This window comes from Streptopelia decaocto (genome assembly GCF_964273445.1).
Source record: "Streptopelia decaocto genome assembly, chromosome: 14".
NCBI classification, from domain to species: domain Eukaryota; kingdom Metazoa; phylum Chordata; class Aves; order Columbiformes; family Columbidae; genus Streptopelia; species Streptopelia decaocto.
In genome coordinates, this window is record NC_138669.1 from 14,374,243 (window position 1) to 14,391,287 (window position 17,045).

General features: G+C 46.1%; 1 protein-coding gene across 5 annotated transcripts in view; it reads left to right on the forward strand.

Moving 5' to 3' along the window:
- Positions 1-17,045, forward strand: part of RBL1 (RB transcriptional corepressor like 1) — a 31,102-nt gene that overhangs the window by 9,619 nt on the left and 4,438 nt on the right. For 3 of the 5 annotated variants that reach the window (XR_014185415.1, XM_082065535.1, XM_082065537.1), the window contains 10 exons: positions 3,470-3,582; positions 4,075-4,178; positions 5,268-5,405; positions 7,016-7,180; positions 7,375-7,510; positions 9,562-9,828; positions 10,758-10,918; positions 13,610-13,786; positions 15,213-15,284; positions 15,457-15,541. Coding sequence is in view for 4 of the 5 variants with exons in the window: in XM_082065535.1 (XP_081921661.1) it covers positions 3,470-3,582; positions 4,075-4,178; positions 5,268-5,405; positions 7,016-7,180; positions 7,375-7,510; positions 9,562-9,828; positions 10,758-10,918; positions 13,610-13,786; positions 15,213-15,284; positions 15,457-15,541 (1,418 nt within the window). In the remaining variant the exon portion in view is untranslated. The remainder of the gene's footprint in view (positions 1-3,469; positions 3,583-4,074; positions 4,179-5,267; positions 5,406-7,015; positions 7,181-7,374; positions 7,511-9,561; positions 9,829-10,757; positions 10,919-13,609; positions 13,787-15,212; positions 15,285-15,456; positions 15,542-17,045) is intronic. The other 2 variants (XM_082065536.1, XM_082065538.1) reach the window with 2 other exon arrangements.

Genomic DNA, 17,045 nt, shown 5'->3' on the forward strand with positions numbered 1-17,045 from the left:
ATAGAGAAAATAATACAAAATATACAAAACCAATCTTGAAAGTCTCAGCAACTGCAGAGCCGGCAGCCAAAGTCCTGGATTAGACTCTGCAACCAAGTGGAGCTGGATTCAGTCTCTCACTAGGCCTCAGTTCTCAGGGACGACCAGCTAGATCCTCTCCTAAGGTCGGCCATAAGGAAAAGGGAAAAAGGGACGAGATCCTCGTGGTCTCCCACTTTTATATGAAGTATTCACGTGAATGGAATGTTATACACAGTTGGTCAGTTTCTTAGTCACTTGCTTCTCATCGCCCCTCTCCCGAGATGTCCATCCATGCTTATCAATATGTTTGCATTCCATTGCTAGGTTTACCAAAACATGTATCTGGTTCTCCAGGAAAATGCAGTTAATATGAAGGCTTTAGCTGACAGGCAAAATTCACTGAAAGAGAAACTTGTTTTTTAACAAAACCAGGACACCAAGACACCAAGGTGAGATGTGAGATTTTAGAACGTGTACTGAAACCCCATCTTCAGCTGTTGTGGCAGTTTAACAAAACCAGGACAATGATCTCATTGCAGAGAAGGATAGCTGAACACACATCCCCCCCAGCTTGTCACCACCAGTGTAGCTTCAGTTTTTGCTGATGTTAATTTAGCTGTTTGTCTGCTTGAAAACCAGAGACTTCACAAAAAAAAACCAACCCAACCCAAACCAACAACAAAACCAACAAAACAAACAAACAAATAACCCAAACAAATATGGCGCAAGTGAAAGATATGATAACTATGAGGTCAGCAGAGGTTTTGGAAATGTCAACAAGCAATAACCTTTGCCTTAAAGAGTTGGGAAGATAAGACTAAAGGCTCCCCATTTCTCCTTCATACTTCTTCAGGATGTTTTGTTCCTGCTTCAGCAGGGGCCTTGGAGTAGATGACCTTTTGAGGTCCCTTCCAATCCCTAACGTTCTGTGATCTTAATCTAACTTTATAGCTTATATATAAGCCCAGCAGTGACCACAATTACCAGGATGCTGATCTCTGGTGTAGCAGTAGCTGTGTTTTCCACCTCTCTGGTTGTTCTGGTGGCCGTTCTCTGAACATGCTTCGGCTTTTCAGTGCCCTCCCCAAGGCCCGATGTCTGTCGTGGGGCTGGAGTTGGAGCATTCCTGGTCAGGAGCCTCTCGCTCAGCCCCTACAGCTGCTGTACCGTACTGGGAAATCACAACAAGTGACCACCGAACACAACCCTGCTCTCTCCTGATCACCCTTTCTAGGAGAGTCCCAGTTATATGAATCCACCTCTATTTTTAACCCCTGGGTGCATGACTGTGCTGGCTGGAGTGAAATGCACCTGAAAATGTTGGTGTATAAGCAGATGAGTCTAAACAAAATGGTTTATCGGCAAAAGGGAGATAAGTGTTGCTTTATAGCTCATAAAGCAATAATTTAATAGTAAATCCCTGTAAAGCTGTTGGGTGTTTGCCTAACCCATGCAAATTAAGGCCTTGCTGTATTATGGTGTAAGGTCTACAGGTAGTTTTTAATCAGAATGGACATTTAGTATTAGTCAAAAGTGCAAAAGTGATGTGTTTTCTTTAAAGCAACCTTCATAACTACGTGAAAAATATTACTTTTAGTTCTCATCTTTCGAGCAACGTATATCTTGACAATTTTCCTAGCACTTCTGAAGTTTAGAAATGCTCAGCAACATCTATTTCTATTTTTAATGTTTCTTTGGTTGTTTTTTTTAAGGACTGTTTGGTATTATTTATATTGCACAATTAAAACATTAACAGGTCTGTAATCTCTAGCGAAAAAAGCACGTGTGAGCAGAACTGTGCTTGGGACTGTGTGGACTGTTCTGTGCTTTTGCCTGTTTTCTCTTTCAAATTGAAATTCCTTGGAAACATAACTTTGTTCAATGAAACCTTCATTTATTTCAGTGCTAGCTTTCAAAATAGTCTAATGTCTTAATCTGATCATGAGCCACTGTCCTCTAATAGAGAGTTGCAGGAAAATCTGGAAGTGTTGAGAAAGGAACCTCTGTCTGGAGATGCTCTGCAAAAGCTGGCAGCCCATGGCTTGGACAAGTGCACTCTCTGCTGGGCTAAGAACTGGCTGGAAGGCCGGGCCCAGAGAGTGCTGGTGAATGGGGCTGGCGGCCGGTCACCAGTGGTGTCCCCAGGGGTCAGTGTTGGGTCCAGTCCTGTTTAACATCTTGATTGATGATTTAGATGAGGGGATTGAGACCATCATCAGCAAATTTGCTGATGACACCAAGTTGGGAGGGAGTGTGGACCTGCTGGAAGGCAGGAGGGCTCTGCAGAGGGATCTGGACAGACTGGAAAAATGGGCTGATTCCAATGGGATGAAGTTCAATAAGGCCAAGTGCCGGGTGCTGCACTTTGGCCACAACAACCCCCTGCAGCGCTCCAGGCTGGCACAGAGTGGCTGGAGAGCAGTCAGGCAGAAGGGGACCTGGGGGTACTAATTGACAGGAAGCTCAACAGGAGCCACCAGTGTGCCCAGGTGGCCAAGAAGGCCAATGGTGTCCTGTCCTGTATCCAAACCAGCGTGGTCAGCAGGACAAGGGCAGTGATCCTTCCCCTGTGCTCTGCACTGGGGAGGCCACACCTGGAGTGTTGTGTTCAGTTCTGGGCCCCTCAGCTCAGGAAAGAGATTGAAGTGCTGGAGCGGGTCCAGAGAAGAGCAACAAGACTGGTGAAGGGACTGGAACACAAGCCCTATGGGGAGAGGCTGAGGGAGCTGGGCTTGTTTAGTCTGGAGAAGAGGAGGCTTAGAGGTGAGCTTAGCACTCTCTAGAACTACCTGAAGGGCAGTTCTAGCCAGGTGGGGATTGGGCTCTTCTCCCAGGCATCAGCAATAGGACAAGGGGCCATGGGCTTCAACACTGCCAGGGGAAATTGAGGCTGGAGATTAGAAAGCAATTCTGTGCAGAGAGAGTGGTCAGGCATTGGAATGGCTGCCCAGGGAGGTGCTGGACTCACCGGCCCTGGAGGTTTGTAAACTGAGATTGGACATGGCACTTAGTGCCATGATCTAGTCAATGGACTGGAGTTGGACCAAGGGTTGGACTGGATGATCTCTGAGGTCTTTTCCAACCCAGTCCATTCTGTGATTCTCTGGCCCCTTTTTCTGGCAGTGACTGCGTGCATCGCATCAGTTCTGCTCTGCCTTGTTAGTAAACCAGGTATTTTTGGGAAGATGCCAACTTGGAAAGCTTTCCTGCCCTCACACACACTGTGCCTGGTTTGGGTGCTCTCATGACGCGGTAGGTTGGTTGGTTACCTGCTGTAACACCCTTCCTGCTCTAGCAGATGGGCTTTTCTCCCAAGAGCATTCCTGTAGCTCTTTGCGTTCTCCTACATTTGTTCCAAAATCTGCATGTGGGGGGGGGGGGTTCTGCGGGTTTTTTGGAAACTGGATATTTCATCCAGCCAAGGCTTTCTCTTTGTGTCCTGCTGCAGGTCGTGTGCCCGCAACCCTGTGGAAAGCGTCATGAGCAGAGTGAAAGAAATAGGCGAGACGTTCTGTCGCAGCTACACCCAGTCAACAGCTGAGCAGCCAGGATCTCACATCGGTATGGGCATGAAACGCATGGGATGCTGCACGATATTAAAGCGGACAAGTGAAACGTATACGTATACTGTCATCTGAGTATTTAATACAGTGAAGCTGTTTTAACCCAGGATGTAGCCAAAGAGAAAACTGTTACTGTCAAAACAGAACACTGCAAATAATAAGACTTTGTAATAAAACAGTAAACAGAGTAAAACCAAGGTTGCAGTTCAAAATGGGATAACCAAGAGCACATTAAAACTACAGCAGCTCCTAAAAATGGTTCTTCTTAGATTCAAAATTTAAAGGAAACAGAGTACAAATAGGAAAATTATTATTGCAACTGTCTGCAAAATTACATCAGAAATATTATATGAATGCGCTTTTTTGATTTGTAATGTCCATACGTACACACGTATGCGCTGTTTCCTAGAGAAGGACAAGCACTGGTCAGTTTAGTCTGAAGTGGTTTGTGCAGATGGCATTGGGCTTCATTTCTGGTTTTAAATTTCAGATTTTGCTGTAAACAGATTTAAGCTGGCGGAGATCCTGTACTATAAAATCCTGGAGACTATAATGGTGCAAGAAACACGAAGACTACACGGGAAGGATCTGACTGTGAGTAAAGAACTGGCAGACGCAGACAACGCGTTTGTGACCCTCTCTAGGGGGTTATCTGCAGGTGATTCCAGAACAGAACAGTCTGCAGTAAAGCAGTTTGGGTACATTGTTAACATTAAAAAAGGAAGAATGTATGGGAGATGCCTAAATGCAGGGTTTTCCTGCTATTACATCTGCCCTGGGGAGACCACACCTGGAATATTGTGTCCAGTTGTGGCCCCTCAGTTCCAGCAGGACAGGGAACTGCTGGAGAGAGTCCAGCGCAGCCACCAAGATGCTGGAGGGAGTGGAGCATCTCCCGTGTGAGGAAAGGCTGAGGGAGCTGGGGCTCTGGAGCTGGACAAGAGGAGACTGAGGGGGGACTCATTCATGGGGATCAATATGGAAAGGGGGAGTGTCAGGAGGATGGAGCCAGGCTCTTCTCGGTGACGACCAGTGACAGGACAAGGGGCAATGGGTGCAAACTGGAACACAGGAGGTTCCACTTAAATATGAGAAGAAACTTGTTCCTGGTGAGGGTGGCAGAGCCTGGCCCAGGCTGCCCAGGGGGTTGTGGAGTCTCCTTCTGTGCAGACATTCCAACCCGCCTGGACACCTTCCTGTGTAACCTCATCTGGGTGTTCCTGCTCCATGGGGGGATTGCACTGGATGAGCTTTCCAGGGCCCTTCAACCCCTGACATTCTGGGATTCTGTGATCTGGTATAATTCTGGCATAACTAACCATATTAATTTGTGTTGCCTTCCAGAGTCAGAACTTTATGGACAGATAACTTGTATTCTCTTCTTTATCCAATTAATGACATCAGTACTTCATGTTAGACAGCAATGCTTTTAATCTGCTTTGCGATTCACAATTAGGAGGCCGGTTCATTTGGCCACAGTATGGAAAATGCGAAGGTTGTACTGTTAGTCTGCTTGTAGTCTTTACCATTCAAAACTTCCCTCTAAAAAGAGAAGATTGTGGAAGGGGAGGAAAAAGCAGCAGCTCTTCTCTCCAGCAATAAGCTCTGGAGTATCAGTGCCGCAGAATTCCGGTTTTCCTGTCCCAAAGGTCAGGCCGTTGACGTGCTGTGTGCTCTCTCGAGGCGCTGCTGGAGCAGGACGTCTTCCACCGCTCCCTCATGGCGTGCTGCCTGGAGATCGTGCTCTTCGCATACAGCTCCCCACGCACCTTCCCCTGGATCATCGAAGTTCTCAGCCTCAGGCCGTTCCATTTCTATAAGGTAAATCCGTCCTGCGTTAGGACTGGAGCTGTGTTCAGAATGGCACGTTACTGGATTCACAGCTGGAGGGGATGATGCTTTTCCTTCCTAGGCAATCAAGTAGGAGAAGGACTGATGTTCATGCGTAACATGCCTATTCTAAATTCTGGCTGTCCTTAAATGTATTACCTGGAACGTGTAATGCTGCCGTTGAAGCTGAAGTTTAAAGCAAGAAAACCATGTTGTAAATGGTACTTAACTGTGACGTGCTGTTGATCAACTTTTAGTTCTTAATGTATGTACAATTTTAGACAACTGAAGCATTCAAGCATACAGTTTTATGATATTCCTATTTATTGATTGCAAGCTGTAGTTCTGCTTATTAGTGAAAACATAGCAATAATATTCTTTGCCGTTGGCAGCTGCTATTTATCATGGACTTGCTTAGCTAAATTTTATATTATTCTCTGTTTTGTGTCATAGAACATAAATTTTCTTTTCCTGGGTGTTCTCTATTCTTGCTCTTTGTTTTTTAACCTCAGTCCCCCTGCCTCCAAGGTCATTTCTGCTCTTTGACTTGTTTGATCCTTTTATTATCAACCCGTATACCTCCTGTTTTCACCAGACGCCAAACAGCTTAGTGCACTGAGTCCTGAATAAATTAAAAGCAGTTCTGTTCAGATGGTAACAGCCAAAACAATTTAACCCTCTGGGAAAGCTGTTTATATTCTGCTCTCCCTTCTTTAATCCTCAGATGTAGGGCAGGAGTGAAACTGAAACAAATCTGTCAATGTTGGTGTTGGTCGGCTACAGCAATACCAGGTGCGCTGCTGCAGCTCCAGCTTGTACAACAGATTTACACGCGACTGAATCTTCTCTGCTTTCCGTGTACATTTTTGCGGCACTCTTACTTGCAAAAAATTGCCATCTCAGAGACTCCACCCGAGAGACACAATATTTATTATTCCACTTGTACCATTTGTAACTCTCTGTGCTTAGTTTCTGTAGTATAAATAAGGAAATGTATCAGTAAATCCTTCAGAGTAGTTTTATGGCATTTCCATCTCTGGAGCTTTAGAAGAACAGGCTGAATGTTCCGCTGTCAGAAATAACAGAAATAAAGTAGATCTTACATTGGAGTATAGGGGTGGAGTGCGATATTTCAAGGCTCCTTCAACCCTTTTCTACCCCAGTTTGCACATGTTAAGGGTTCAAACCTTTTCTTAAATGAAACTTTAAACCAGTGGCTTTCAGCCCTTTTCATTATGGGCTTGTCTGAGAGGAAGGAAAGCTCGAGTGCCGGCCTGCGTGCTCAGGGCTCCCGCTGGGTGCGTGCTTAGCGATGGTGAGAGACGGCCTTAAACAAACCAAAAAACACCAAAACCAAACGTGGGCGTCTGTTGTTGTGCATGGCTGGGCCGTCTGCTGTCCTTTCCAACTCTGGGGTTGCTTTAGGAAAGGAGATTAAAAAAGAGAAGGATCAGAAGAGGGTTTGGGAAGATGAAGATGCAGGCAGGCTGGAGCATTCTATGTTGAAGTGTTGAACAGGACCTTGAAACAAATAGTGATTTGATAGTGTCAAGCATGAGCGATACGACTTTGCTTGTGGTTGTGTCTCTTGTTGCCGTTAGGTAATTGAAGTCCTGATTCGGTCTGAGGAAGGACTCTCCAGGGACATGGTGAAGCACCTCAACAGCATCGAGGAACAAATTCTCGAGAGTCTCGCCTGGACGCGGGACTCGGCCCTCTGGAGCGCGCTCCAGGCCTCGGAAAACAAGGTGCCAACCTGTGAAGAAGTATGTTACCTATTTTCCTTCTATTAGGAAATCAATGCTCTTTTTCTTACTGTTGTTTTGTACAGAAAACGGTTCAAGTGAGACAATTTTTGCAGGAAAAAATCTATTAATAGAAGGGAAAGAAGGGAAATCTATTTCTTCCCCAAAGAAGGGAAATCAATTTCTTAACTTAACTGACATTTCTTATTTCTCAGGTGATATTTCCCAGTAATTTTGAAGCAAGCAATGGAGGAGTTGGGCTTGGGCATTTGCCTATGATGCCAATATCTCCTATAATTCATCCTCGAGTAAAAGAGGTTCGGACAGATCTCGGTGGGAGTTTAAGGCGGGGTAAGTTCAAGGTTTCTGATGTGAAACAGTGTGCCCAGGTGGCCAAGGCGGCCAGTGGTGTCCTGGCCTGTATCCAAACCAGCGTGGTCAGCAGGACAAGGGCAGTGACCCTTCCCCTGTGCTCTGCATTGGGGAGGCCACACCTGGAGTATTGTGTTCAGTTCTGGGCCCCTCAGCTCAGGAAAGAGATTGAAGTGCTGGAGCGGGTCCAGAGAAGAGCAACAAGACTGGGGAAGGGACTTGAACACAAGCCCTATGGGGAGAGGCTGAGGGAGCTGGGCTTGTTTAGTCTGGAGAAGAGGAGGCTTAGAGCTGAGCTCAGCACTCTCTAGAACTACCTGAAGGGCAGTTCTAGCCAGGTGGGGGTTGGTCTCTTCTCCCAGGCATCAGCAATAGGACAAGGGGGCATGGGCTTCAACTCTGCCAGGGGAAATTTAGGCTGGAGATTAGAAAGCAATTCTGTGCAGAGAGAGTGGTCAGGCATTGGAATGGCTGCCCAGGGAGGTGCTGGACTCACCAGCCCTGGAGGTTTTTGAACTGAGATTGGCCATGGCACTTAGTGCCATGATCTAGTCAATGGACTGGAGTTGGACCAAGGGTTGGACTGGATGATCTCTGAGGTCTTTTCCAACCCAGTTGATCTGTGATTCTGTTATTTGAATGTGTGAATTTAGGGAGAGGGGGTTTAGACTCCTTAAATATAATTGCAAAAAGCAATCTTGAATCATAATTAAGCATTCTGAATTGTGAAGCCTTTTCTTTGATCAAGGGAAAGTCAAGATACATCTGATCAAACCATTGCTGAGTTGTACTGGCCAGCAGACGCTGGGGACAGTGCTTCCCTTCTGATCTGGAGCAGGTCTTGCTGCTCTTTTGATTCAAGAGTTACCTTCACTCTCGGGTGGGCTGATGGCTTACTGTCCTTTGCTGTTTCCAGCTGCGTGGTTGTGTTTTGGTTTGGTTTTTTTCTTCAGTGAGTTTGAATGGATTTTAGGTGACTTTTTTTTAAAAGGAATGACAGAGCTGCATTTATTCCTTCTTCCTAGAGAACTGCTCTTTTTTGCAGGAGGGAGGACAATGCTTTGCGGTATTCTTTCCTCTAAGAACAGCTTTGCTCTTTGCGGGTTCCCAGGTGTCACACAGGACTGTCTCTTGACAGGAGGCTGAAGAGGCAGCAGCAGCACTGGGTCCCTAGTTAGGAATTGCTGCTTTCCTTGTACCCTGAACAATCATCCATAGGTTCTTTGGTGTGCTATGGACTGTTGGTGGTGTGGTATTGTCCCCTTTTGTGTTTGTCTGACAAATTGCATTACAAGACTGTTTGGGTTTTGTGTTTGAAATACTCATTAGGAAGGAGATGTGTAAGCAGTTGCTGTACGTGTTACGGTTAGTTGTTTGAGGGGAAGGAAAGCAACTGCCAGATGGTGTCTTACATGTAAATAGAGCTGAGTGAGACCTTTTCCTGTGTGTGAGAATCTGGTACCAAGTGCTCCTCTGAACTTCAGATGGAAAGTGGTGGGGGTCGGAAATGTTTGTTTGCCCCTGGTACCAAGAAAACCATCCTGGTGGAGTTAGAACATCGATCTCCAGTCAGGCTCAGCTGGCTGCTTACCCAGAAGGTTTCTGGGCACGTCAAAGCCAGAATGTACCGAAGACACCACATCCAGGGCGTGTGGTCGGTGCTCCTGTGGAGGATTGTGTTCAGAGGAACTGCACTTGCAGATATCATTGATCCACTAAGCAGACTGGAGTAAGTATCTGTAATCCTGCGTGTTCCTCAGTCTCTGCAAATCAGATTGGTTACACTTGTCTTCAACGTGGTACCTGGTTGTGAAACTGAGCTGTCTGGGATGAGCACAGAATAAAAGGAGACAGACTAGAGGGCTTGTTCATCTTGTCCAGGAGCAGTGAACAGTGAGATTAGTTCTTAACTAGAAGTGGTTTCTTGTTCTCTGTTTTGTAGTCTGGCAGTAGCCTTTTCCCTGCCTGGGGATTATAGTCTATTAAGCTGCTCCTCTGAAGGTTTGGGTGTTTTCTCCTTTGCACACTAGACGTGCAGCCGTTGTCACCCATCTCCGTTCACGAGCGCTACAGTTCTCCTACCGCTGGAAGTGCGAAGAGGAGGCTCTTTGGGGACGACAGCCCCAAGGAAATGCAGATGGAAAAACTCCTAACTGAAGGAACGAAGTTGACAATTTCTCCAGCATCAAGCATCGCTGCTGAAAATGTGTCCGTTTCTCCTGGCCAGACAGTACTGACCATGACAACAGCTACGGTACCAGGAAAAATGGGACAGAAGGTCACTATCCCGCTGCATGGTACGAATTCCTCCCATCTTTCTTCTCTACTAGGTGTTTTGCTTGCCTCTTAGGATATGCTTAGGCCAACCATGCATCGTGAACATGTATTGCTCTTCCTTTTTTAAGAGAACAGGTATCACTTTATCCAAAAACCAAAAAAGCTTAAGTTTACAGCTGTCTCCTTCCATGGAGACACCTGGTGTCTGACAAGCATCCTGAGGATTCCTCCTTGCAAACAGAGTTGTGGAGTTCTGGTGTCTTCCAGTTACACCTCACCACAGGTTAAGCGATTCTTGGCTCCAATGACAATTTACTACGGCTTGTCTGAACTTTGGTCTGTTATAATCTTAAAATGCTCTGGAGTTGCTGGATAAGGGCTCCGTGTTAACGTTAGCAAACTAGTGGGAGAGTTTTGGGTTTTTTAAGTTGAGCGATGCTTGAGTATTTCTGAAAATGACACGTGATGAGTTCTGTAGGCTTTTTACATTTAAAATCCGGGTCTATAGATAAAGATGGAAAGAAAAATATCTCCACTTCTCATGTTCAAGGAGATATTCAGCAAGAGAATTTGACTTCTGAGGGAAGTAAGGAGAGCTATATGCAATGTGCTGCCAGGTTTGCAAACAATGGAAAAATAATAGATAATGCCAACCTCCCCCAAAAGAGCAGAACACTGGCTGCAGAAATGGGGATTTCTTGTAGACGTTGTACTTTCAGATAGTCTTAGAAATGCTCGTTCCCATTCGTGTTCTTCTTTTAAGCATTACTGGAAATGTAGTTTTTAATCATTCCTGAAGACTCTGAGGGACAAAGTCTTTTTAGCATCCAGTGCAGAAGGATGAGATGTCTTTAGCATGAAACATTTGTGGATGAATTTGATTTGCACTTTAACTCTGCAGCTTGAGGAGAGCAAAGGGTTCATTTCTGGATGTGTATGTGGTCTCCAGGTATTGCCAGTGACATGGGGGGGATCACACTGATCCCCATCTCCATGAACTTCGGTCAGCCCTGTAAGGTGGAGGCGCAGGTGAACCAGGCACCAGAACTGCACCTGTCAGCAGCAGGCAAGCCAAGGAGAACGGGATCCCTGGCACTGTTCTACAGAAAGGTAAGTGTCTTTCCTGGCAACTCAGGCCATGCTGAAATTTGCCTCCTGTGCAGTTTTCCTGACCTGTCAGTCTTCACAGACCTTTCATTTGGCGTGAGCGGTTCTTACATACCTGGGAGGAGAAGGGGAAAGACTGTTAAGTGTTGCAGAGAATCCAATTTTCCACCTTCCTCTCCCCATGAGATATTTCATGTTTATTTTCTTCTAATCAGCAGCTTCTATACAGGGTGTTTCAAAAGGTGGGCCCAGTTTCAAACCTATTGCAGGGTGACCATCCTGCGAATGCCTGAGCCTGGGAGAGCCATTTAGCGGGAATTGTTTGGAACTCCGTGCCGTGCCCTTTGCAGTGCTAAGAGTTTCATTTCAAATTGGGTCGATCTTTTTGAAACACCGTGTAAATAACTACCTAAGAAATATTGGTAGTTTTTCCTTCTCTTGTCTATTTTTACTGCTTCCCACATTTGCAAGGCTTGGACATCTCAGAAATGAGCTGATTCTCCTGTGTCTTGCTCATCCAAACTGCACTGTCTGGGGTCCTGCAGCTGGAGATTCGCGTCTGCAGTTTCCTGAGGTCTGCCCAGCAGTGCTGACCCTGCTGGGACGGGGCCTCAGAAAGCACTGGCGCATAACACGCTGTTTAGAAGTTTCTAGAAAGAAGGAACTTCTTGAAATATTGAGGGATTCCAGAAATAAGTTAAGAACTTGCATGTGCTTCAGAGAAACTTCCAATTACTTGTTTCTGGGTGCTTTCATTTCCAACGTGGAACGTGTGAGGGGGCTCTGGAGGAGGCAGCCGTAACTTGCCTAAATGCCTAAATTAATCTCTCAAAATATTGAAAGATCTTTTTGCCATTATTTTCTTACTCAAGAAGTTATTTTCAGAGATTTTCCCCTTTCAGGCTATCTTTATTGTAAACCTAGAGAATTCTACATTGAATGGTCTTTAAAGTTAATCTTAATACGGACACTAACTCCTGGCAACACTTGTACCCACATCCTGCGTCTGAACTGGTGGTTCCTTAACTTCGGTGGTTCTGGTGTGTCCATGAGCGCGGGTTAAGAGCCGATGAACCGGCTGCCGGGCGCGAACTCGGGCTGCGGTTTGGGAGCTTTATTCTCACTTCAGCTGTAGCCCTGTGTTTGGCAAACCATGCGGTAGGCAACATATTCCTCTAAGTCATGAAGAACTAAAATCCTCACTTACATTTGTCTTGAGATTTTTACCGTCTCTTTACAGTTATATTGAAAATCATAATTTTCCCCTACTTTCCTGTTTCTGTTGCGTAGAGTAAGTGAAAATGAAATTAACCCTTTCTGCTTTCCAGCGTTAAGAGTGTCCCTAATTACTCTCCGTGAAGCTAGAACTTGTGAAATAACTGTCAAGTGCACCATCGGCCTTCTTCCATTTATTTCAGGTTTTGAGACAGATTTTTGGTAATCAAAAAGGAAAAACATCCATCAGGTTGCTAATCTGAGATTATACTTAATCATAATTAAAGTACGTCCCTTCTTTTTTGCTTGTTGGAAGAGTTCCATTCTAGTGAGTGTGTGATATGGTATAGAAGCTATAGTGACAAAGTTTTTAATGGGATGTTCTATAAGCATTGAAAACCCAACAGCTAAATGGAGTTGACAGCTTAGACATTGAAGACATTGTCTAGGGCAGAAATGAACTATTCAACTCTAGAATAGCTCTACTTGGAGGACTTTTGTTTTTGCAAAACAAAAGTGGTTGGTGTTGCTGTGTTGGTTGGTTGGTGTTGCTGTGTTGGTTGGTTGGTGTTGCTGTGTTGGTTGGTTGGTGTTGCTGTGTTGGTTGGTTGGTGTTGCTGTGTTGGTTGGTTGGTGTTGCTGTGTTGGTTGGTTGGCGTTGGCTGGTTGGTTGGTTGGCGTTGGCTGGTTGGTTGGTTGGCGTTGGCTGGTTGGTTGGTTGGCGTTGGCTGGTTGGTTGGTTGGCGTTGGCTGGTTGGTTGGTTGGCGTTGGCTGGTTGGTTGGTTGGCGTTGGCTGGTTGGTTGGTTGGCGTTGGCTGGTTGGTTGGTTGGCGTTGGCTGGTTGGTTGGCGTTGGCGTTGGTTGGTTGGTTGGCGTTGGTTGGTTGGCGTTGGCGTTGGTTGGTTGGTTGGCGTTGGCGTTGGTTGGTTGGTTGGCGTTGGCGTTGGTTGGTTGGTTGGCGTTGGTTGGTTGGTTGGCGTTGGCGTTGGTTGGTTGGTTGGCGTTGGCTGGTTGGTTGGTTGGCGTTGCTGGGTTGGTTGGTTGGCGTTGCTGGGTTGGTTGGTTGGCGTTGCTGGGTTGGTTGGTTGGCGTTGCTGGGTTGGTTGGTTGGCGTTGCTGGGTTGGTTGGTTGGCGTTGCTGGGTTGGTTGGTTGGCGTTGCTGGGTTGGTTGGTTGGCGTTGCTGGGTTGGTTGGTTGGCGTTGCTGGGTTGGTTGGTTGGCGTTGCTGAGTTGGTTGGTTGGCGTTGGCTGGTTGGTTGGTTGGCGTTGGCTGGTTGGTTGGTTGGTTGGCGTTGGCTGGTTGGTTGGTTGGTTGGCGTTGGCTGGTTGGTTGGTTGGTTGGCGTTGGCTGGTTGGTTGGTTGGTTGGCGTTGGCTGGTTGGTTGGTTGGTTGGCGTTGGCTGGTTGGTTGGTTGGTTGGCATTGCTGTGTTGGTTGGTGTTGGCTTGAGTCTTTACCGTGTGTCTCTTCCTTGCAGGTCTATCATCTGGCCAGCGTGCGCCTGCGTGACCTGTGCTTGAAACTGGACGTTTCCAATGACTTGCGCAGGAAGATATGGACGTGCTTTGAATTCACGCTGGTTCACTGTGCCGATCTAATGAAGGACAGGCATTTGGACCAGCTCCTCCTCTGCGCCTTTTATATCATGGCAAAGGTAATGGGTAGTTTTAAGGAGTTCAGGGAATTTTATGTCCATTGAAAACATAAATTGTGCTCACAGTTTACAGTTTGATTGCTTTATTCACGTCATATTGCTGGAGGGAAGGGAAAAGTCTGTCCAAGGAGTGGATGAAATCCCAGTATGTTTCTTCCTTTTTTTGCATAATCTTAAAACTCCCTATCAACAAGGTGAAAAGGGGATTTCTCTTCTCTTCCCGAATGCATTCCCGATGAGCCCTGCTCAGCGTAGCCCAAGCTGTGCGTGCTCTCATTGCCCCGTATCTCTGTTTTCTATCCTGTTCCTCATCTCCATGAACTACAATCACAGAATTATGCAGGTGCAACAATCTGCAGGAGCTCACAGCCCTGTGTATAGAGGGAAACTTTCTAGTCCACAAAAACCCTCTCAGCTTTTGAAGATTCAGGCTGAGGAATCGAGCTGTTACTTGTATTTCTTATTCGACTTGCCAGCATTGATTTAAGGTGTTAAGTTGAATTATGAAAGTGGAATATTGGTTTTGCTCAAAGTTGAGAGCTGGTGGTTGCAATGGCCATGGAGTCTGATTCAGAACCGAATTCAGGAGAGCAAAGCTGAGCCCGGGCTCCCTCGAGCACTGGGGATGGATGAGCTTTCCTTGGGGAGGAAGGAGAGGAAGAGGAGCACGAGCTGTGGAGGGAAACTGCTGTTCCAGCTGGGATTACCTGTGCTCTTAATAACTGTAGCAGAGCTCAGGCTCGTTTGCCATCGATACTGAGAGGTGTAGAAAAGCAAAACCATCGAGTAGTCAGCGCTGTGTATTTTACCATGAGGTCTGTCGGTTGTCCGTGCTGTGGTTTTGTGCTTTGCGTTGTTTTTAAGGCAGTGCCGTCCCCGGTGCGGCGTGAGACCCGGCAGCTCAGCCAGACACAATCATCTTCTCTCCTGGCTCCTACTACCAAAGTTGTTGCTTATCTGCTATAAAAATTACAGATGCATGGCTGGAAAACAAAGTCCTTTAACAAATGAGATATTTTGAAGTATGAAAAAAAACACCAAATTGCATGTGTATATATACCTGCCTAGTATTTTGTTCAGGATTTATTCACTTTCTGTTCAGAAAAGTTAAAGGATCCAGTTTTCGAGTTTACAAATACATTTTTGACTTAATATTTTCCTCCTTTAATTTTTGGTGTCACTAGAAGAAAAGGTGGAAGACGAATAACTCCTCAGCATCACAAGCAACAAAAAGCTTTAGTAGCCAAGAAACAGAATGCCAGACCAAGAAAAATGCTCCTTTGTTCATACTTGCATCACCAGAACTAGGTTTTAAAATTATGTATTCCTAGTAATATTCATTAAAAAGCTGGATAGAGGGAAGCGAATTGAATAGGTTGGACATGTGCTGCTTGTACTTGGTCATCAACAGCCTTTTCTTTTCCAGGTGACCAAAGAGGAAAGAACATTTCAGGACATAATGAAAAGTTACAGAAATCAGCCACAAGCCAACAGCCACGTGAGTAAACAGCATTGCCCTTCCTTTCCGTCACCTCTGACAGACGCGGCTTTTCAGGTGTTTACGCTGATCAAGGAAAGTCAAATCCTCTTCAGGGTTATATTCATTCTCATTCAGATGGATTTCATCTACTCTTCTAACTTTTCCTTGACAAGAGTATTTTCCCCGGTAGGTTTACAGGAGTGTCTTGTTGAGAAATGTTTCTGCCGATGCCCAGCTGGACAAAAATGCAAAGCAAGATGTGGAGATGAGAGAAGGTACGTATGGCAGAGTCACCCGCTGCTTTAACAGTGTTCTTGTGGGATTTGAAGACGTGAACTGTCAAGGAATAAGGAGAAGTGAAGCAAGTTTTACCATTTTTAATGCATTAAAGAAAATCAAATGTATTACTAAAAAAGCAGCCAGTAGCCATCCTGTGTGTTAGATATGGAAAACAGCTTAACTGGCTGAAAAAAGAGTTTAATTTTGTTTCCTTAAATGAGGTTACTCAAGGTTGAAATGTTTCCTTAGCATGAGTGATATTGTAGTTCTTGGACAGCAGCACTGGTTAACCAGGAGAGATGGGCAGCAGCACTGGTTAACCAGGAGAGATGGGCAGCACCTGCAATAGTGTGACAGGTTTTTTCTTCATATCACCAATCCTGAAGGTTTAAATAGGGAGAACTTGTTTCAGAAAATAAAAATGGCGAGTCTCTAAGACCACCAGTTTCTTGTATTCAGGTTTCTTTTAAATAGTTGTTTTCTTTGCTATGGGGCAGAGGAGAAAAGGGACAAGAGTAATATTGGAGAAAAGCGTGAAAATCGTGCCGTGCCCGTTTTTAGTGACGTGTCAGGAGGCTGAGAGCACAAGCCCCCGTGTGAACAGAGCAGAGCCGATCTGCAGCCCGGGCACACGCAGGAATTAGGAGACTGTTCCACATGGTCATTCCCCTGCGGGTGGGATTCAACAACTCGAATGAGCATTACAGCCACGTTTTAAAACGCTTTTTGTGAGGAAGGTGCTGGTCTGCAGGTTCAGCATCCTGTCCAGCAGCTCCACAATTCTCGGATGTCATGGACCATCTGAAGCCGCGCTGGGCTGGGGTATTGTGTCAAACAAAGGTCCTTGGTTACCAAGTTCTTCAGCTGCTTTTCCTGACAGACTTTTTCCCCAGTTAATCGACTCGTGTCTCCCTTATGTGGTATTAACGCCCGCTCTCCCGACGGCAGCGACAGGAGCGTCTGCTGGTGTTGTGACACGGGGCGGGCGCGCTGGGCAGCGACCCTGACAGGCCGAAGCGTTTGCTGTTTGTCTGTGCGCTGGTTGCAAGAGGCTTCACTGTGTGCTGCCCCGCGTTGCCGGGCACTGAACAGGGCAGAGCGTGGAACGCAGGGGGTTGTATTTGATACCGATCCGGCTTAACGAGGGGAGAGAGAACATGAACAGAAATATCCTGCTGTGTAGCTGCAGTTATTTCCACCGAGCAGCCGTTTCCTGCTATGCCAGAAGAAATGGTGTCGCGGGTTCCTTGCAGCAGCCGGGGGTTGAGCACGACGCTGTTCTCTGCCAGCTGATCACAGCAACTTGCACAGAAGCGAAACGCTGCGGCTTGTGAGGCTGTTTGAAATGAGTTTTCAGAGCAACAAATGGCTTTGTCACCACTGCCCAAAATAAGCGTGGAAAGAGGGGGCAAATGCACTACAGGTTTTTTTGCTACAGCTATTTCCAGGTTTGGAATAAAGATTTATGTTTAGCCATAATCCATTGATTGCTCCAGCGAT